The 22,503-nt window shown below is 42.3% G+C and overlaps 2 protein-coding genes across 2 annotated transcripts in view; both read left to right on the forward strand.

Annotated features, from left to right (window-relative positions):
- The window catches only part of LOC118409218 (ras-specific guanine nucleotide-releasing factor 1-like), a 36,092-nt gene extending 29,770 nt beyond the window's left edge, over positions 1 to 6,322 (forward strand). The window contains exons 6-12 of the mRNA XM_035810087.1: positions 183 to 287; positions 1,065 to 1,213; positions 1,680 to 1,759; positions 2,128 to 2,204; positions 2,990 to 3,109; positions 4,263 to 4,373; positions 6,251 to 6,322. Coding sequence (XP_035665980.1) covers positions 183 to 287; positions 1,065 to 1,213; positions 1,680 to 1,759; positions 2,128 to 2,204; positions 2,990 to 3,109; positions 4,263 to 4,373; positions 6,251 to 6,322 — 714 coding nt within the window. The remainder of the gene's footprint in view (positions 1 to 182; positions 288 to 1,064; positions 1,214 to 1,679; positions 1,760 to 2,127; positions 2,205 to 2,989; positions 3,110 to 4,262; positions 4,374 to 6,250) is intronic.
- A 245-nt stretch (positions 6,323 to 6,567) lies between these two features.
- The window catches only part of LOC118409219 (ras-specific guanine nucleotide-releasing factor 1-like), an 18,293-nt gene continuing 2,357 nt past the window's right edge, over positions 6,568 to 22,503 (forward strand). Inside the window, exons 1-4 of the mRNA XM_035810088.1 lie at positions 6,568 to 6,579; positions 6,702 to 6,819; positions 7,107 to 7,270; positions 12,315 to 12,390. Coding sequence (XP_035665981.1) covers positions 6,568 to 6,579; positions 6,702 to 6,819; positions 7,107 to 7,270; positions 12,315 to 12,390 — 370 coding nt within the window. The remainder of the gene's footprint in view (positions 6,580 to 6,701; positions 6,820 to 7,106; positions 7,271 to 12,314; positions 12,391 to 22,503) is intronic.

Here is a 22,503-nt window from a genome sequence, read left to right on the forward strand (position 1 = left end):
CTGACGACGAAGGTTCCCATTTGCTCTAAAAACTCGCACTCTAAATCTCTCTCCAACTACAACCTCGCCGCAACACAGTCGTAAGCACTTTCAGGAATGTTGATAGAAAAAAAGGTATCCCTATTGAGTTCTCAAGAAAGCGCCATAGTGATATGAACGCCCCCTGCCGATTTTCTCCATAGGTTCAGAGCTTTCTGAGAGGCTGGTTGTGTCGTCGGCGATGGAAGTCCATCGTGCAGGACTACATCAGGTCTCCGCACGCAGAGAGCATGCGCAAACGGAACCAGGTACGGAGTAACCTATAAGCTAGTTCACGGTGTTAAGCGTGCATTTGCATTGTGATGTATTGTGCGTAATATGTTAAAGTTGATGATTATTCAGCCCATGATTATTCTTTATTTATTGCCAAGGGAGGTAAACTTACATAATACCCACTATGCATCACGATAATCATGCGCACTCTTTTTTTTTAAATCATACACATGCAAAAATGGCAATGGATATACTCCGGAATAGACAGGAGTCTTGTACAGTTAAATTGGTGGGGAAATCTCCGCGGGGAAATCTGACCTGTTCTACCTCGCACTACAGCTAGGTGTCGCTGCTGCAATGTGTAGAATGCGGTCGCAAACGTAACTCGTTTTGTACCCCCATCATCATGACTTTGTGTGTCCCATAGAGAACTTTGTTATTCAGTGCTTGGTGAAACCAGTCACAAACGATGATGTTCTCGAATGTAGCTTCATCTTTGAAGGTAATTAACATTCAAAACTTTATAACCGTACACAAAATGAAGCACTTACTAACAAACTTTCGATCAGTCCCTGATCCTTTTCAAGTTGAAATGACACAAGGACTATGCCACATATCCAGACCGGAAGAGTGACGTCAGGAAAGGGTCAAAGGGATTGGAAGTCGGTATCGGCCCCCGTCTCGGGTGTGTGCTTTGGGTCATTACAAATTAAAAAGGATCAGAGCACTGATCGAAAGGTTGTTGGTAAGCGCTTTATTTTTGTGTATGGTTCTTAAGTTTCTGTTTTTGATGTTATTTGCATTTTTGTCAGATCGTCTTCACCATGGTGGAATGTGAGGAGGAATACGTCACACAACTGTCCACGCTGGTCACGTGTTTCCTGCGCCCGCTGAAGATGTCCGCCAGCTCGAAGAAACCGCCCATTACCCATGAAGACGTCAACTCCATTTTCTTGAACAGGCAAGGTCTTGCTTATTGTGTTAGTGGTAAGGTGCGTTCTCACCTAACTTGCGTGAAGCTTGCGTCACTGCGGGGTTCGAAAGATACTCAACGAATTTCAGAGATAAAGAAAAAAATCTTTCTCACCTTTTGTGTATTTTGTCTTCTTCGGTCTACTAACTAGGATGACGCTCGGGCTACTGGTTGAACCCCTCTCTTTTGGCCACTCAACTCTAAGCATGGAGACTGATCTAAGTGAGAAACACCAGTAGGAGCTCATGGTTTTTCATAACGAAGAAAATTTATGCAATAGGAGCTCGGAATTTCTCATCAACAGGAAAATCTGCCGAAAAGAAGCTCAGAATTTGTCATCACCTAAGCAAGAAAATCTGTCCAACAGGAGCGATGTACATAATATTGCAATTTGATAACCCTTCCCTTTTGAAAAAAAATCAATTGTTTTCCATTTCATTAAATCCTCCTGCAGCGAAACAATCATGTTCCTGCATCAGATCTTCTACCAAGGTCTGCGGGCTAGGATGGAGAGTTGGCCCACGCTGGTGTTAGGTACGTGTGTGTGGAATTTTTTTACAAACACAAACAGTATTTACCACATTATTTCATGATTCTGGTCTCATTATTCGTACAACAACGGTACGTCCCGTGTTTGTTAATGTACTCATATAGACTAGACAGGCTTGGGAACGCCGGTGTGGCATAATTTTTATTTCTTTTTCATTTATTTCTTTTTTTTTTCTTTCTGGAATTCGTCCTTTCGTCCCAATGTACTCCCCTTCCACACAAAAATTTAAATATTCCTTTATTTATTATGACAGAGATAACAGCGATGTATATGTAGCCCACTACCTAGGGAATCCACTATAATGTTATTTATAGTTACATGTACATTTCCAATTCTGATTTCTACACTTCAGGGGATTTGTTCGACATGTTACTCCCGATGCTCAGCATCTACCAGGAGTACGTGCGCAACCACCACTACAGTCTACAGGTGAGAATCGGGGAGAAACAGGTAGAAAAATATCTGAAGATCGGAAAAATTCGTGATAAATTGACAATACTTTTCACATCGCCATCATTAAGATTTTCATAATGATAAAAAATACTAATATTTTCTCGTTAAGTATGCAAAGCAAATACTTGTTTAATAATGGCGAGAAATTGATGACAGGAAATGAGATGGCCTCTAACGCCCTCTGGGACCTTTGACCTAAACTTCCTGTCTGTGAGCCGTATGGCTTCCTGTCACTCTTCTCTGAAAACGTGCCTACCGCATGGAAATACTGAACCATAGAAACACAGACAAACTGGTACACTAAACTCTACTAGACTCCACCTGAAAAATATTAGTGATTGGCCAAATAGAGAAAACAAAACATGGGAGAAGAGTACGTCACCTCAAAAACTCCTTGGCAAGTTATTTGTCTATTTGGCCAATTTCTGATGTTTTTCCGTCGACTTGTCGGGTCTGGTAGTGTTTAGAATATAATACCTCAGTGCAGGGAGATGAAATCAAAGACACCAAACACCAAACTGCCGAAGCGATGTGTAAAACGCGACACGACACGTATATACAAACATGTACCCATACGCGAACTATAAACACGCATCTACGTCAGACCCGGAAGGTATATTGTGTTGACGGTTTTCTCACAAAACCACTGATATCGGAGCTATTTCGGTGATCGTGACACAGCAACAAACTGTAGCCAGTGTATCATTGCGACATTGTAAAATTGCAACATTGTAACACTGTAATATTGTATCCATGACCAGGTGCTGGCCGAGTGTAAACACCAGAGTAACGTGTTTAACAACCTGCTGAAGCAGTACGAGGCAAAGCCGATCTGCGAGGGCCGGACGCTGGAGACCTTCCTCACCTATCCTATGCACCAGGTCAGTCTGGGGAACAGCTTTCATTGAACCTCTAGATCTTTTGACCCTGGTGATGAATGATACACTATGAAGACAGGGCATTCAGTAAATGTATGGTAAATATAGGAGTTTCCAAGGGGCTTGAATAAGCTTATTCAGGGTTTGAGCTACACACGCGCGAGGTCAAATGTGAAGGCCCCTAACTTGTAAACAATTTTATCGTAACCATCTTAATGGATACCCAGACGTGTTTATCTCTAGGCGGCCTTGCTCAGTAAATGTGAACAAGTTGATAGCTTACTAGAGATGCCCCTCCCCACTTTCTTGCTCACCCCAACGAGATTCGACTCTTTCCTCTCTCCGCTGTGCATTTGCCTCGCGAGATTCACTGACGACTTTCTGTTATTACACTATCATAATGGTGCAACAAGATAAAGCTGTTGTGGTTGTGAAGCGACACCTTTCATCTTTCGTCAGAATTGCCACAAATTTGCTGGCTATTGCTACAATCGGAGACACCTGTTTCTGCTGGTTCATTAAACGTCGTGACGAGTTTTTGCCTCACATGATTGTACATTTGAACAAGAATGTTTGTACTTTTATATCAGATTTGTTGTTATGTACACAGAAGTCGTCACAAACTGTGTGCCTAAATCTAATTTGCTATATGTAATAAAATATATATTCTCTTATATATTCACATTGAGTGTTTTCTGGTATAACCGACTGCCAATGTTCCGATGTCACGCCAAATTTCCTCTCCGTTTTTTTTTTTTTGCACCTTTTACCAGCGCCCGTCCACGGAGTTAGCGCTTAGGCCACCTCCCAAAATCATCACGCTGACCGGGCTCTTGATTTAAAAACGACGACACGTATTCAACTTACCACGAAACACGTACAGTCTAGCTCGTTGTTTTTGAGTGCAGATTCCTCGCTATTCATCACGCTGAACGAACTCTTAAATCTTGCATTAAAAAAATCACGAATGTGCCACGAAACACGAAGACGCTAACGTTTTTTCTGGTTGTTTGCGACTAAAGATACATGTACATAATCGCGCTGAACTAATTCTTAAATATGACATGATATATCTACTATCAAAATCTCAAACGAAGTACGTAGACCTAAGCATAAGTGTCCATACTAACGTCTTTGTGTGTGCGATCCTCCGCAGATCCCCCGGTACATCATCACGCTGAACGAGCTGCTGGCGCACACGCCGCACGACCACGTGGAGAGGAAGAGCCTGGAGTTCGCGCAGACCAAGCTGGAGGAGCTGTCACGGGTAGGTCAAGGTCATCGGTAGGTCAAGGGTCATGGGTAGGTCAAGGACTCCGCGGTGCTGAATAACGGTTCAAGGGGTGCATTAGGTGGGGATGAGTGGCACTAAAAATTCATAATCCTCGTGAGCTTTACTAAACCGGGTATACCTAAACCCATACATTCCTACATTTTCGCCGGAAAGCATTTCGGAATGGAATTTCAAGTGGTGCATTGGGTGGGAATGAATGGCAGTGAAAGAATCATATTCCTCATGCTCTCTCCCCATACATTTTATGCTCTTTATTTCTTCGCATATATTACATGAATTTAAAAAAATACAGGAAATACAGGAAAGAAATACATGCAGGGGTAGGGCCTCCCCGCAGAGACTAGGTAAATGAAATAATTTAATTTTACACAATCAAATTATTTTCATCATTACTAATCATTTCAGGAGAAAATGTCAGATATAGATAGATATCAGATATTTGTGTATTCCTTATGTACTAGTATTTTGATCAAACGGCAATGCCTACACTCAATCCTAATTTCCCACCATCACAAAGCACTCCAGCGGCTCTGAATAACGTTTCAAGAGGCGCATTAGGTGTATATGAGTAGCACTTAAACATCTATATTCCTCGTGATCTTTGATAAATCGGGTATACCTATTCCTAAACACATGACCTTGCATTACTACACTTTCAATATACCAAGCGTTTTGGAATAAGATCTGAAGCAGCACATTAGGAACATGGGAAAGGTGGGTACACTTATGGTTTGGACGACGAAAGTCAAAATCAGAAAAATATGCACAATTTCAAGTGAAATAAAAATGTTGAACTTTAAGATACAAAGTCAACCGTGCTCTCGATCTTTGTAATTTCTAAAAAACAACAAGTCCTAACCTTCACAAGTCTAGACACGAGACTACAATTTTCAGTGAGGACGCTTTGGAGACCCTTTTGTAGACATCATTGTGCTCTTGTTATCATCATCAAAGGCAGCAAGGCGGCCGTAAGCGATGTGTTTATTTGTGTGCCAGCGGGCATGTACCTGGATACCTAAGTACCCGTAAGCAAAGCATTTCATGTCTATTTAAACCGGCCTGACACGACAGGAGAGCAGATCGACCGCCGTCCACATGGCACTGGATGGGCGACAAACACGCACGATTCGATTTGATATGATTTATTTTGCTGTATTGAGAGAAAAACAATCAGGGCTATCCAACAAGCCAGAGGTAATTATTCAGGGCTAGCCCTGCTGGTAATTGGACGATGCACAGTAGACCATACAAATGTTACATTGCGTTCACCGATAATGGTTTGGTTTTACGAAGTAGGTTATACAGTTAATACAAAACAGCATTCCCATTTCAATTTCCTGTGAAAAGGAAAGGCAGGTGTACACAACTGAACTACGTTGATTATCATATACACACCTACATATCAAATTCTGAACCCACAAATATATATAATGTATATAACTAGAATAAAACTAAATACCAAAGAGGATGGTTTATGATAAAGAGGCAGGTGGCCTATTAAATGAAAGACATGCTGAGAATTTGAGGGAGCTGTATTATTTCTTACGCCCCGTTTGTTCTGTAAAAATTGTCTGCACCCAATACAAACGCTAAACGGAGGATATTAGTCCTTATCCATTCAGGGCATAATCAATCAATCAATCCATCGATCGATTGATCAATAAATGAAATCCTCCCCATGTTCCTCAGGTGATGCCGGACGAGGTTAGCGAGACGGAGAACATCCGGAAGTCGCTGTCCATAGAGCGCATGATCAATTAATCAATCAATCAATCAATCAATCAATCAATCAATCAATCAATCAATCAATCAATCAATCAATCAAACCGAAACCTTCCTATGTCCCTCAGGTGATGCAGGACGAAGTGAGCGAGACGGAGAACATCCGGAAGTCCCTGTCCATAGAGCGCATGATCAATTAATCAATCAATCAATCAATCAATCAATCGATCAATCGATCAATCAATCAATCAATCAATCAATCAATCAATCAAACCGAAACCTCCCTATGTTCCTCAGGTGATGCAGGGCGAGGTTAGCGAGACGGAGAACATCCGGAAGTCGCTGTCCATAGAGCGCATGATCAATTAATCAATCAATCAATCAATCAATCAATCAATCAATCAATCAATCAATCAAACCGAAACCTCCCCATGTTCCTTAGGTAATGCAGGACGAGGTGAGCGAGACGGAGAACATCCGGAAGTCGCTGTCCATCGAGCGCATGATCAATTAATTAATCAATCAATCAATCAATTAATCAATCAATCAATCAAACCGAAACCTCCCTATGTCCCGCAGGTGATGCAGGACGAAGTGAGCGAGACAGAGAACATCCGGAAGTCGCTGTCCATAGAGCGCATGATCGTGGACGGCTGCGACATTCTGCTGGACGTCAACCAGACCTTCGTACGGCAAGGTAAGGGTCAATCTATCAATCAATCAATAGATCGATCAACCAATCAAACAATCAACCAATTAATCAATTAATCAATCAATCAAACAATCGATTCATCAAAATTATATTAAAATACACACACATACGCACACACACATACACACACATAGACGCACGCACACACATACAGAAACAATACCTCCACTGAAATAGACTCTAAAGTATTGAGGAAGAAAAGAACGCTGTCCAATTTATTTACCACGCTGATAAAGCTATATGCTGATATAAATGTGCGGTTGTGTCTGCAGGAACTCTGGTGCAGCTGTCTGTTGACCGAGGCAGATCCTCCTCCCGTGTTCGCCTCAGCAACAAGGACAAGGAGTCGGCCCGCCAGTGTTTCCTCTTCTCCCAGCACCTCATCATCACCACACGGGGCTCCGGTGGCAAGCTGTACCTCAGCAAAGTGCGCAAGGTTCGTACCTCTGTCGTTATTCTGTACAACAGCAAAGTGCGCAAGGTTCGTACCTCTGTCGTTATTCTGTACCTCAGCAAAGTGGGCATGGCTCGTACCTCTGTCGTTATTCTGTACAACAGCAAAGTGCGCAAGGTTCGTACCTCTGTCGTTACTCTGTAACTCAGCAAAGTGCGCAAGGTTCGTACCTCTGTCGTTACCCTGTACCTCAGCAAAGTGCGCAAGGTTCGTACCCCTGTCGTTACTCTGTACCTCAGCAAAGTGCGCAAGTTTCGTACCTTTGTCGTTCCCTGTACCACAGCAAAGTGCGCAAGGTTCGTACCTCTGTCGTTACCCTGTATCTCAGCAAAGTGCACAAGGTTCGTACCTCTGTCGTTACTCTGTACCTCAGCAAAGTGCGCAAGGTACGTACCTCTGTCGTTACTTTGTACCTCAGCAAAGTGGGCAAGGTTCGTACCTCTGTCGTTACTCTGTACCTCAGCAAAGTGGGCAAGGTTCGTACCTCTGCCGTTACCCTGTACCTCAGCAAAGTGGGCAAGGTTCGTACCTCTGTCGTTACCCCACAAGCTGTACCTCAGCAAAGTGGGCAAGGCTCGTACCTCTGTCGTTACCCTGTACCTCAGCAAAGTGCGCAAGGCTCGTACCTCTGTCGTTACCCTGTACCTCAGCAAAGTGCGCAAGGTTCGTACCTCTGTCGTTACTCTGTACCTCAGCAAAGTGCGCAAGGCTCGTACCTCTGTCGTTACTCTGTACCTCAGCAAAGTGCGCAAGGTTCGGACCTCTGTCGTTACTCTGTACCTCAGCAAAGTGCACAAGCTTCGTACCTCTGCCGTTACTCTGTACCTCAGCAAAGTGCGCAAGGCTCGTACCTCTGTCGTTACTCTGTACCTCAGCAAAGTGCGCAAGGTTCGTACCTCTGTCGTTACTCTGTACCTCAGCAAAGCGCGCAAGGTTCGTACCTCTGTCTACTATGATAAGGGTCAAGAGTCAAGCAAGGGTAAGTATGAAAAGCGTTAGCGATGTTTCATTTTTATTGGTACTTTTGTTGTACCTTTCTAGTTCTGTAATGCAGAAATTAAACCTACAGTTGTTCAAACCGGCATCGGAGTAGTGGTAGAACTAGGTTGATAAACAACCTGACGTCTTTGATTTCAGCCAGTGTAAACTTAAACTATATCTATATCTCTCTACATGTATCTATATTCATCTATTTATCTGTCTACACATACACATGTTCACACACATTTTGATTTCTATCATGATCTCAACTTGCTATATCAATTATTCACTACTTGTACTTGTGTGTGCGTGTGTGTTTGTTTGTGCTTATGTGTGTGCGTATGTGTGCGTGTGTTTGTTTGTGCTTATGTGTGTGAGTGTAGAGATAGAATGAGAGGTAGCTAGTTTTCTCCACACCTTTTGGTTTTCCATTATTTTGAATGTTTCACTTAATGTCATGCTTGTTCTGATATGTTTCTTCCAAAGATCAGATGAAATTGCTTCCTCCTCTGCATCCTGTCAATAAAACTTTTTTTTTCATTATTGACAGAAACATCTTGTCTACAGCCATGGTGCAAGGAAATTTATCCCGATCTCAACTCCCGTCAAACGCTACAGCCCTAGTTATCAAAGGATAGCCGTAGCCCATTAACCCCCCCCCCCAATCAAGTGGTATGGTCCAGATTATCAACCATAAGTGTAGTCACTCAATCACCTTATCGTCAAATGGCACAGTCCTGTTTATCAGACCGTAGTCACATGATACCCCCTTCTGTGTAATGGTATAGTCATGTTTATCAGACGATAGCCGTAACCACTTAATACCCCCTCCCCGTGAATTGGTACAGTCCTGTTTATAAGTCGATAATCGCAGCCACAAAGCACCCAAGTCGTCAAATGGTACAGTCTTGTTTATCAGGCTATAACCGTAGCCACTTAACACCCCCGCACTGTGTAATGGTACATTTCTATTTATTAGATGACAACTGCAGCCACTTAACACCACCGTCCTGTGAATTGGTACAGTCTTATTTATCAGACGATAACCGCAGCCGCATAACACCCCCGTCCCATGAATTGGTACAGTTCTGTTTATCAGACGATAACCGCAGCCACTTAATACCCCCCGTCACGTGAATTGGTACATTCCCGTTTATCAGATGATATAAACATAACTACTTAACACCCCCATCCCGTGAATTGGTACAGTCTTATTTATCAGACGATAACCGCAGCCACATAAACCCCGGCGCGGTTCGGGTAGCCTGGTCGCCTAGCAACCGATGTGAGAGGAATTGCGCGGCGGCAAATATCCTCCGGCATTTCAAGCGGAAAGGTATTACAAGGCGGTGTATGGGGGAGCCGGATCGACTGTATGCGTTTATTAAGACAGAAAATGAGGATTTTTGTGATTGTGAATGTGTATACGTATATGTATTATGTGAATATAATGTAATACTAGTATGTATGGTATTTCATTCGTCATTACTTCTGTTATTTCTGCTATGTTCTCTATCACTGCCTGCTCATGGTCCATTGTGAGGAGTTCTTTTCTTCTTCGGATGAGAAGCAAAACATATTGTGCGAGAAAAAATTAGAAAATGTTTTAAATGTAGAAAATATTCAGTTAATATACAAAACAGGCTTAAGACTGCAAAATAAAGAGAAAACTGGAGTCAGTCAAGAGAGGGGTCCATCCTTAGTAGTATTTATGACGAGAGCGAGGGAAGATAAACGCATAGTGTGCTATAGTTGCAATTGCAACAGGATCTTTACTCTACTGTGCAAAGGATAGATTCCACAGCGGATTATACAATTACAGCGACGTGAAAACGATGCGATTTTAGACCGAAATAACTGCTGTCACTCACATATAATATAATTCAACCAATATATGCCGCTATACCAACTTAGTCTTCACTGGTAGTAGTATTTTTGGCTCACGTTCTGGATCAAAAACCTCAAACATAGTGGAATCCATACCGTTTATTTTCCCTTCCATACTAATTTCTCTCGTTTATTTTTTTTTCCACGTTGACAGGGTAGTGTCATAGTTGTGAGTGATTTAATACAACGACCAGAGCTCGAGCATGCAGTGTTTATTACATAAGTATGCTCCACATGAGGTTAATACTTTAGGTTAGATACCTGGAGAAGGAATAACTCTTACATAAGTACGTCCATGGAGCTTAGACATCCAGGTAACAAGATACGTCCAGGACATATAACATCATTAGATACTAACATTTTTTGTTTTGTTTTGTTGAAAACTAGATGGAGTTTGAAAACATTGATTTTGTGTAATTTTATTTTTACAGTTGGACTAAAATATATCTTTACCCATTTTCACATTAATTTATTAATTCTCAATTCATATATTTGGTCTGATAAAAATAACGGTGACACACAGATGTTGTGCAGTCACTGACGAAAGGTGGCGGAACTAAAACCTGAAATGACCGTTTCCAAAATCATTTTCAGTTGCTTGAATAACTGCTGTTTGGCTTACTCTCCAAGCAGAGGTTCGGCTCCGGCTGTGTTTTTTTAACGTTTTGTTTAGTCGTTTTTATCGGGCTTTCTATTTTGTATTGTTTCTTGAAGTCTGCCAGCCAAACGTTAGATACAAGGTACGATACAAAATAGAAAGCCCGACGAAAATTACTTAAAAACCGTTAAAAAAAACAGCCTGAGCCTAACCTCTGCTTGGAGAGTAGTTTGACTTATATAAGTAGGCTGGACGTCAGGCCTGGAAGTGCGAAATGAGACCGCAGATTACATAAACTGGGCCGCAGCGATTCCCGGGGGCACGCAGGGATTCTCCCGGGGTACGCGGCTATTCCCCCGGGGGCACGGGAAAATGAGACGTTATTCATGCGGATCAGCACAGGCTACAAAAGAAACCGTATTTGTCATTACAGCAAACATGGCACTTATTTGTTATGGATATTCTTCCAACGCAATGTGAAACAAATCACAACATTAAAAAGGGGAAAAAATCATGTATCATCTACACGCTGCTCCGCGTATATATGAACATTCGCCCGCGCAGATCGGGTAGCATTCAAACCATGAAAAGGACTAGCAAACACTCCGTGTAAAAAATATACCCTGCCATAGAAACAGCGCGCAAACTTGCTGCCCTGTGTGCCGAAAAGCGCAACAAGGGTCTGAACGAACAAACGAAACCAGGTATACTGATCATGCACTATGATTTGTCTACTTTGATTTGAAAAAAATCTGAGGCCTTCAATCGCTGTGCGTATTTGAGAGGCTATTGAACGGGCGACGGGAATGGGCCAATCGTGAGGATGGTTACTTCGGCCTGTGTTCAGTGATGGACATTTACCCCCCCCCCCCCCCCCCCCCCCAACATCATCCTCAATCCATAGATCACAGCATCTTGTTCACAGCATCTTGTGCGTCACATTCCAAGCCAAACGCCAAGGAAAGGAAGAATTTTAAGGTTCACACGAAAATATTCACCTTAACCAGGAGGCACCAGCTGAGGTCTGCTTCATTTATTCATAGCCCGGGGTACACCCTGACAACTTATTCATGACGTTTGAAATAGATTAAACGGGAATGTGGGTCATTATGGCGGGTTGTGTAAGCTGTGCGTTACGCCAGTTATGTGGATGATATACTGGAAAAACTTCAGAATTTTGCAAATGTTAATGAGATCAGGGTTTCCTGATGTCCGTCGCAAGGGGATTCCCTTCCTCCGTTCTCTGTCTCCGAGTCAAGGACATCCTCTCCGCCATTTTGATTTTGCGTTCTCTGTCTTAGCAACGAATGACGTCACGGCCAGCGGGCAGTGCGTCACGTGCGACAACAAACCCAGCCGAGCGCTGACAAATGACGGCCGCGCGGCCACTTCCAACGAGCCGGCAAAATAACCGCGTTCCATATTAATTCGTCAAGATGCAAAAGCAAGGTATGCCCTTCCCCCACCTCCCCGGAATAACCTGTGTGTGAAGATGGCGAGGCGCTAGTCGGCTCTGAGGCCCAACGTCTCACGGCTCTTCTGTTGTTTCCTCTTTGCCAGGGCGGGGCGAGGATTTCTCTGATGGACGCTACTCTAACTGAGGACATCACGGAAGGCTCGGATGAAGAAAGCACAGGTGAGCTCCTCCGCATTATCATCTAGCACATCCATGGTGACCTATATACGGTATACAGTATCGGTGAGAAGGGAGGGTGGATGGATGGGGATGGGTTGCACCTAGGGTAGTGATGGAAGAGCTGTGAATATATCGCGCTGGGATGAGGAGGGTACATCGGCGTGAGAGGAAGCAGGGATTGCGGAATGTCGGACATACTGTAGGTGCTATGATGCAGGAGAAATGGAGGTTTTAGTGCAAGCTCAGTACAATCCCTCTTACATACAAGTAATAATGGCTGACGACTATGTAGATGGAGAGAGAGAGAAAAGACGCAGTTTGGATTGGATCCATCTCAAACCGTCTCCTGTAGAAGGACACGTGATGAACTCCGTTAATTATTGACTCGAGTTGTGAAAATACTCTAGGAGGCGCTTTAGCAACGAATGCATCCCGCATGTGGTTCAAGTGCAAAAACAAACAAGGCAGGTCGCTCTGCAAACAGTCGTTCTATAAAACAGTAGGATGGCGAGTAAACACGGCGCCTGCGACACTCCATTGAATATTATCATCCCAGCGAGGCTTACACTGAATATTTTTATTTCCATCTCGCGTTGTTGTGAATCCACCGGGACAGTTGATCATGTGTCTATGTTGTGCGACACCGTTTGAAAAATGTAAGAAATCTAATATAACCCTGCCTGCGAGAGGGATGCGGCTCTCCGTTCTATCTTTAGCAGCACGGCGTTCGTCAGGCGGAGATAAGGGGCCGCGCTACGTGTTCAACATGCTGAAAACCGCCGCTTGAGGGAGTCATGTCGGGTGGCGTATTTGTAGTGGGTAGGCATTACAGATGGACTGGTGATGGTTTGTAGTAGGTAGGCATTACAGATGGACTGGTGATGGTTTGTAGTGGGTAGGCATTACAGATGGACTGGTGATGGTTTGTAGTGGGTAGGCATTACAGATGGACTGGTGATGGTTTGTAGTGGGTAGGTATTACAGATGGACCAGTGATGGTTTGTAGTGGGTAGGCATTACAGATGGACTGGTTTGTAGTGGGTAGGCATTACAGATGGACTGGTGATGGTTTGTAGTGGGTAGGCATTACAGATGGACCAGTGATGGTTTGTAGTGGGTAGGCATTACAGATGGACCAGTGATGGTTTGTAGTGGGTAGGCATTACAGATGGACCAGTGATGGTTTGTAGTGGGTAGGCAGTACAGATGGACTGGTGATGGTTTGTAGTGGGTAGGCATTACAGATGGACTGGTGATGGTTTGTAGTGGGTAGGTATTACAGATGGACTGGTGATGGTTTGTAGTGGGTAGGCATTACAGATGGACTGGTTTGTAGTTTGTAGTGGGTAGGCATTACAGATGGACTGGTGATGGTTTGTAGTGGGTATAGGCATTACAGATGGACTGGTGATGGTTTGTAGTGGGTAGGTATTACAGATGGACTGGTGATGGTTTGTAGTGGGTAGGCATTACAGATGGACTTGTGATGGTTTGTAGTGGGTAGGCATTACAGATGGACTGGTGATGGTTTGTAGTGGGTAGGCATTACAGATGGACTGGTGAGGGTTTGTAGTGGGTAAGTATTACAGATGGACTGGTGATGGTTTGTAGTGGGTAGGCAGATGGACTGGTGATGGTTTGTAGTGGGTAGGCAGATGGACTGGTGATGGTTTGTAGTGGGTAGGCAGATGGACTGGTGATGGTTTGTAGTGGGTAGGCATTACAGATGGACTGGTGATGGTTTGTAGATGGACTGGTGATGGTTTGTAGTGGGTAGGCATTACAGATGGACTGGTGATGGTTTGTAGTGGGTAGGCATTACAGATGGACTGGTGATGGTTTGTAGTGGGTAGGCATTACAGATGGACTGGTGATGGTTTGTAGTCAGGCATTACAGATGGACTGGTGATGGTTTGTAGCGGGTAGGTATTACTTCACACGGATAGGTGTACTGGTGCTGGTTTGTAGTGGGTATTGCAGCATTACTGCAGGGACGCACACATGGACTGCTGATAACCACACAATTATGCACATTTCACGGATGACCTGAAAACTGAAAGATTATTGAAGCAACCCAAGGTTCAGTGACATTTTTTCGGTACAAACTGAGAAAATAGATATACAAAATAAATCTTCTATGGTAACATAATATTACGGGTGTACTTTTAACCATGTTCCGGGTAAGCATTTTGCTTAGTTAGAAGATTTTACATTAAAACATCGTTGAAGAGACTCATAAGCCACGTATGAGCAAGTCAACAGAATATTCGTCGATCAGTGACTCTTGAAAACGTCCGCTTGTATTTTACGTGGTTTCAAGAGTCTCTGATTGTCAAATTATAAGAATATTCTGTTAACTTGCTTTAAAATACATGTACGTGACTGTTGGACCTCTTTAACGTTATTTTAATTTAGAATATATCTATTAAGTAATAAAGGCCAACATGGTCAACCCATGATATCACGTTACTATCACGTTATATCACATTACTTTTATCTAGAGGGCTAATCACATAATTATGCACATTTCAAGGATGACCTTAGAACTAAAACATTATTGAAGCAACATAAGCCGTGCAGCGATTTTTGTTCGGCCAAGCAGAAACTGAGAAATAAATGTATCAAATAAATCTTAATTATTCTTCGATCAGCGAGTCTTGAAAACTACTCTTGTGTTTTACGTGTTTTCAAGAGCCATTGAATGAAGATTATTCTGTTGACTTGCTCATACCTGGTTGATGAACCTTTTCAACGTTATCGTAATGTGAAATCTGCTTACTAAGCAATAAAGGCTAACATGGTCATGAGATCATCCATTATATCATGTTATAATTAGCTAGGGCTAATTTGACTGGTTTTCCCCACACAATTATTCACATGACCTCCCACGGTTGAAGTGATGAAAATGGTTGTACTCTGTATATTTATATCCCGTGTACCTCTATACAAAGTAGCTTCCCTCACCTTAGATATATAAATAGCACTGAACCATTAGTTACTGTAGCGCCGTGCATATAGATGACTCCACTGGTGGCCACACCAGTTTGGACATGTCACGCGTATGGCTTTATTAGCAATAAATATACAACAGCTATCGTAAAGCTACAAATTTAAATAGAACAAGAAAAATAAAAAAATGAATCTTAATGTAAAATTTCTACTTACTAAGCAATGAATGATGAAATTAACAAAACCGTGATATTATATGTTACAATCAATTGGGGCTAGTCGTGGGTTTCCTTGAGTAACAAGGTAATTCTAAAAATGTATTTACACATTACTGCATTGTAAGAGATTTCACATCCAAAATTTGTCCAAATCTGCTTGTGATGTCGATACTCTTGAAATGTGTTAGTGAGAAAAGAAAGCCAGTCGCGATTCTTTTAGCAAGATATGGAATTTAGAATAAGCCCCTCCACAGCTTCGAATGGACAAACTACAAATAGAAATACGATATAAATCTCCATGTAAAATTCTATATATAGCTACGTTTTAGGCAATGAAGACTTACATGATTACATCCATAATATCATGTTACAATCTGGCGGGGATAATCGCGGTTTTCCGTATCTTTTCTAATAACAAACGATCTTTGGTGTATTTACACATCTTTGTATTGTGAGATTTGTCACATCTAAAGATTTGTTCAAATCTGCTCGACTTGCAATGAAGATTAAACCCAGTCGCCGTTATTTTAGTGTGACTCGGAATTTCGGAATTTGGAATAAGGTCTTCCACAGAATGGACATTCTACAAAAAAAACCCACAGAAATACAACAGAAATCTTAAGCAATGAAGGCTGACATCAGTACATACATAATTCTATATTATGTTACAATCCGGTTGAGCTAATAGCGGATTTAGTATCATTTCTAATAACAAATAATTTTTGATGTATTAACCCATCTTTGTATTGTGAGGGTTGTCACGTCCAAAAGATATGTTCAAAACTGCTTCTGGCATCGAATCTCTTCAAATAAGCAATGAAGATTATCTAATGAAATCAGTCGTCATTATTTAAGCAAGACACAGAATTTGGGATGAGGTCCTACACAGCTAGAATTGATAAACTATAAAATATAAATAGATATAAACCTTAACGTAAAAGCAATGATGTACATCCATAATGTTATGTTACGTTACCGCTAGTTCCAATCGCGGATGTCCGTATATTCTCTAACAAAGTAGTGAGTGTGCATAAATTTGTTCAAATCTGCTTGTAATGCCGAGACACTTGAAATCTTTTAAGTAATGAAGAATAAAGCCAGTTGTCATTCCTTTAAGCAAGACATGCAACTTGGGTCTTACTTGGAATAAGGTTTTCTCTAGCGAGAATTGACAATTACAAAATATTAATACTATATAACTCTCAATGTAACGTCTAAATATAGCTACGTACTATTATCAGTACATCCACAATATTATGTTACAATCCGGTGGGACTAATCACGGATTTCCGTATCATTTCTAATAACAAATAATCTTTGATGTATTTAGTACCCATCTTTGCATTGTGAGAGTTACAACATTCAAAGATATGTTTAGATATGTTTGTGGAGTCCACTGCCTTGAGATCTGTTAAGCAATGAAGAATAAAGCCAGTTGTTATCATTGCAGTCAGACATGTAATTATGGATGAGGTCTTCCCCTGCCAGCTAGAGTTACACCCGTTAGAGGTTCCCATGGTTACTCAAACCGAACATGTCGGACACGGAAGGTGATTAGCAGATTTGATCTCTCATCAGAGGAAATGTCAGAACGTATACCGAAATATTCAACTGTAAATTGTGCGTAAGGAGAGTGTCATTGACAGAGAAACATACCTTAATGTAGATTAAAGTATTTCAGGATCTCTAAAAAGACTGTCACAAAATTATTTGAAAATTAAAGACAATGCAGACAATATTTACGTATTGTAACAACACATAAGAAATGTTGTATATTCTGTTTAGTATACATGACAATTACATGCATATGTACCTAAGTTCATCACCCGGAACAGATTGTCAGCATAATCTACTGAAAAGGCAAAAGACGGATAAAATCATCAGATGATAGTTCTATTCTTAGCACAATTGGTGAGTGGGCACGAAACTACCAGCTTTAGTTGCTTACATATTGACTTGGTTCTAACTTGATCGGACTTCACTGACTATGTACATGCGATGTTCTCTATTCAAAGACCAACGGTGTGGGGCCGCGTAGCACAGTGGTAGTGTATTCGGTCCGTGACCGAGAGGTCGCCGGTTCGAATCCGCCTGCCGTGTTGCCGGTCTTGTGCCCTTGGGAAAGGCACTTTACACGACTTTCCTCACTTAACTCAAGTGAAAAATGAGTCGTCCCTCGGATAGGACGTTAAATGGAGGTCCCGTGTATGGGGAGAGTCATACCCTATGCACGTTAAAGAACCCGCCACATGTGCGAACATCCACCCGAGCGGATCAAACCATTCCGGCCAAAATAGGGGTAGGGAATCTCCCGAGCAGCCCTCGTAACCCCTGCTTCGCCTATTGGGTCAGTTAGTCCTCACTCATAGTGAGCAATTGGGCTGGTCTCAATCATGATGTTTCTGACCTAGGGCGAAGAGTTGCTGTTACAGTTCCAATCATGTACACCCATAACCTTGAGTGGCCTTCAGGCCTTGTTACGTGGTGACCATTTAGTAAAAAAAAAGGGATAAATCTCTAACGTTTCAAAACTGTATAAAGACGTCCAGAGAAAGGATATCTAAGGGCAATTCCACCTCTACAACTGGATGAAATTCCGGGAACTACCTTTAGACGTTTCGAGTTACATCCATCACTCTTCTTCATCTTTACTGGTTCATTCTATTGAGGTTAAAGAAGATTTGATGGATGTCACTCGAAGCGTCCTGAAGTACATCAGTTGTACAGATTAAATAAGTCTTAGACCTAGTTGGAATATGAATGAAAGATAAATTTTCATCAGGAAATTCACCAGAACAGACAGGACGTCAGGTTTGCCGCACTAGCAGGCTCTACGAGTCGGGCTATTGTTATAGCTTATCTCTTCGTCACATAATCCCTGCAGCTAACTAGAAGAAAACTGGTTGAACGGTGAATTGACATTGTTCAACCAGTTTTTCTTTTTATATCCAGTTGTAGAGATTGAATTCTATTTGAATCAATTGTGTTTGTTTCCGGTTTTAATATGGAATCAGCTGACAAGAACACAAGATACAAGAACAAAACGCTGATGTATAACCAGAGAAAAGAGCACAATATAAACCAGAAACGAGCCGAACCCGAAGAGGCTGCGCATGCCAAGAAGGTGCTCGTTACGTCGTTTTGTTGAGTTTACTTTGGGTTGAGGACTGGTACAGATGAGCTATTCGTGTCCAATGTACAACAGGCATTGTAACCGGCATCGTGTTTTTCTATCTAGTATGCTGTCCTCATCATTAGCAGCTATGCTGAATTGAATAACATTTTACAATACAGCACGCTGGCGAGTAGCGGTGATGTGGGCATTTACTTTTCGTTTGAAGTTCTGTAAGTCTCTAGTATCTACAATGTCCTGAGGGAAGCAGTTCCATAGCTTGTCGGTAGCTGGAAGAAAGGTTTTTGTGACAGGAGGAGGATGACTTGACAGGTCTTGGGTTGGTAGACGTGTGTCTCGTACCTGGTGTACGTAGGGCTCAGGTAGCAGGTTGTTCAGTAGTGTTGGTGCGTCTCGGTGGTACATCCGGTGTAGAAGTGAGAGGGTCCCAACATTTCTCCGCTGTTCTAACGGCTGGATCTGGATACTGTCCAATGAGTCTTGTGGTAGGTTGATCATCTTGATTGCCCCTTTTTGTACGGAGTCTAGCGAACTAAGGGATGTGGCGCATGCACCCATGCACACAGCAGAGGCGTACTCCATTGAAGACAGAACCATGCTTTTGTAACTAGTGGCTGTCTGTTTAGGACATAGGTATGGGGAGACTTTTAGCAGACCAAGTCGTCTTCCAACATCAGTTGACATTTTGTCTATGTGGTGTGACCAGGTCAGCTTTCTCTTTATTGTAAGGCCTAGCAGGTCTACTTCTTCCACCTCACCGAGGATGGTATCCATATGTATTACTGGAGGACGACTGTGGTGCGAAAGACGTCGATAGCTTGAGGAATGAGTCCAATCTGCTTCACATTTCTGAATCAGCAGTAACATAAGTTTAGTTTCAAGCTGCATGGCGAGCCACATTTTCCATTAGGGGACGTTTCTGCTTGCATACGAAGCTCTAACCACGTAACCGGTGATTGTTAACCGTCTTTGGGATCTCACGAAGTTATCATATTAGCATCTGAAGTACCGAATGTGCGTAATTCGCACCATTTGATAGACAGAGGGATGGATAATTGCACAGGTACGCACGTTGTCCACCGGAGAATTAACTGCAGCTGGTTTGCCCTTCACCTGACAAAACATTCAGTCTGCAACCTTGCTGGATCAGACATTCAAAGTACAGGAAGGCACGTGGCACTAGCAACCATGCGATGATTAGCTGCAATGTTTACCAAAGCCTTCTGTCTTACTCTCTAAAGTTAATGTTACATATATATATATATAAAAGTACCAAACTCGAGCTACTTATACTCTGCTTGCATGAATCTTTGCATGAATCAATTGGCGGCAATTAGGGATTTGCCGATAGTCGCACGGAGTAGAAACAAAATTTACGATAGCGCAAAATACAGTACAGCTTATGTCAGCACAAAATTATAATGATATCTTTATTGCAAATCCATGCCCGAATACTTATTGCAGGTATACATGGAAATACAATGATGATAGTAACATGATATAGTATACAATTATGAAAGGAACATAAAATGAAATAAAAGTCCGATAGAAACCAAAGCTTATTTGTTTCCATTTGTTCCAATTTAGCCTAAAGCTCGTGACGACACAGCAGCCGTTTGTGTTGTTTGCGTTGCCATGGCTACGTGTGTATACTAATAATTAGCTTATCGCGAACACATGTCTCCCCTCCTGGCTTACCCACTCCTCTTCACCATGTCCTTGGTGGCAGCGCGCAGGCCATGGCCAGGGGCGAAACGTGACTGATTATGGAGATGCATGCATGTGGTCGGGTCGTTTGTGAGCACTCGTCAGATCGGGTGACGAAGAGATTTCAGCTCAGTGGTTTGGCCACGGTGTACGGCAATGTTCTGTTTATGAAGAGCCGGGTCTTCATTTCGTCGAGTTCTGTGTAGTATGCTTGGATGTACAGCAGTATCTAGTTTAAACTGTAGGTGCAGATATCCTGCAGACACTGTAGGGATAGTCGAAAGAGCATTGTGAATAATGGTATATAGTACCAAGGAAGTACATTAGTACTGGAATGAAGTGCTGAGTCTTCATTTCGTCGTGGTACTGAGTTCTGCGTAGTATGCTTGGATGTACAGCAGTATCTAGCTTTAATTGTGGGTGTAGAAATCCTACAGACATAGGGAAACTCGAAAGAGCATTGTGAATAATGGTATATAGTGCATTAGTACGACAATGTTGTGTTTATGAAGAGCTGGGTCTTCATTTCGTCGAGTTCTGTGTAGTATGCTTGGATGTACAGCAGTATCTAGCTTTAACTGTGGGTGTGGAAATCCTGCAGACATAGGGAAACTCGAAAGAAAGAGCATTGTGAATAATGGTACATAGTACCAATGAACTACATTGATACGACAATGTTGTGTTTATGAAGTGACGAGTCTTCATTTCGTCGTGGTACTGAGTTCTGTGTAGTATGCTGAGATGTACAGCAGTATCTAGCTTTAACTGTGGGTGCAGGGATCCTGTATACATAGGGAAACTCGAAAGAACATTGTGAATAATGGCATATATTACCATGGAGCTACATTAGTACTGGAATGAAGTGCTGAGTCTTCATTTCGTCGTGGTACTGAGTTCTGTGTAGTATACTGAGATGTACAGCAGTATGTAGCTTTAACTGTGTGTGTAGATATCCTGCAGACACTGTAGGGAAACTCGAAAGAGCATTGTGAATAATGGTATATAGTACCAAGGAACTACATTGGTACTGGAATGTTGTGTTTATGAAGTGATGGGTCTTCATTTCGTCGTGGTACTGCGTTCTGTGAAGTATACTGAGATATAGAGCAGTATCTAGCTTTAACTGTGGGTGCAGAGATCCTGCATACATAGGGAAAGAGCATTGTGAATAACGGTTCTATAACTCGTCCTTACACAATGAAAGGTTAGAGGTAAGAGATGTTATAATATATCCACACGCTGTACTCTCTATCTAGCAGGATATGTATGGTGGTGATGACGAAGCAAGGTACTCTACCAGTCCAGGAAACCTGGTTAAGTCACAACAGAGTAAAGACAGGTATTGCTGGGGTGGGAGGGGGGCGCTCTTGCCTACCTGTTACGTGCCCCATCTTCACCTTCGAAGGTCAAGGACGTGATTTGCAAGACTCGTGCGTATTTCTTCAACAATTGTGTGCCTGATCCGATCGTATCGTGCTGAAGCCAAATATTTTCATATCCTACAAATATTTTCCTTTACTACATTTTACAATTCTGTCTCCCCTATCATTACCTGGTTTGCACTTTTTCTAGAATATTCAACCGTCGATCAAAGTCTTCGCCATTTCACAGCCTTTTTTTATTCTTCTGTAGACGTTTCGGTGACTGTCTGTTACCTTCATCGGTACAAAATGAAACCAAACAATACAATAGTCAACTGTGTTTTATCCAATACGTGAATGTTCTGATCTTACGCTCTCTGCAAACTAAGCCTTGCAGGCTCTGTTCATTAATTCAACAGGTGCTCTTGTATCCATAGATAACGCCAATTCATATAAGATATTCAGAGCGACAAGAACCGAGCTTGTTGGTGAGTCTGACGCCCACCAGTCTTGATCAGCTGGTCTTTATTTGTGTAGAAGTGGCTGTAAACATTATTATGTGGAAATGTTAGGTAGGGATGGTTCGGAAGAAGTGTGATGGGTCCGAAAACGTTTTCAGCTTCTGTCACGTTTTACTGATTCATCTTTATCTAGCTATTGTTGCAACAGGTCCATTTCTAAATCACTTTTGAAATATTTAACATAACCCAGTTGTGGCTAAAGAATAATTATTGGTTGACCTGGT

Source organism: Branchiostoma floridae, chromosome 2 (genome assembly GCF_000003815.2).
Source record: "Branchiostoma floridae strain S238N-H82 chromosome 2, Bfl_VNyyK, whole genome shotgun sequence".
NCBI lineage: Eukaryota > Metazoa > Chordata > Leptocardii > Amphioxiformes > Branchiostomatidae > Branchiostoma > Branchiostoma floridae.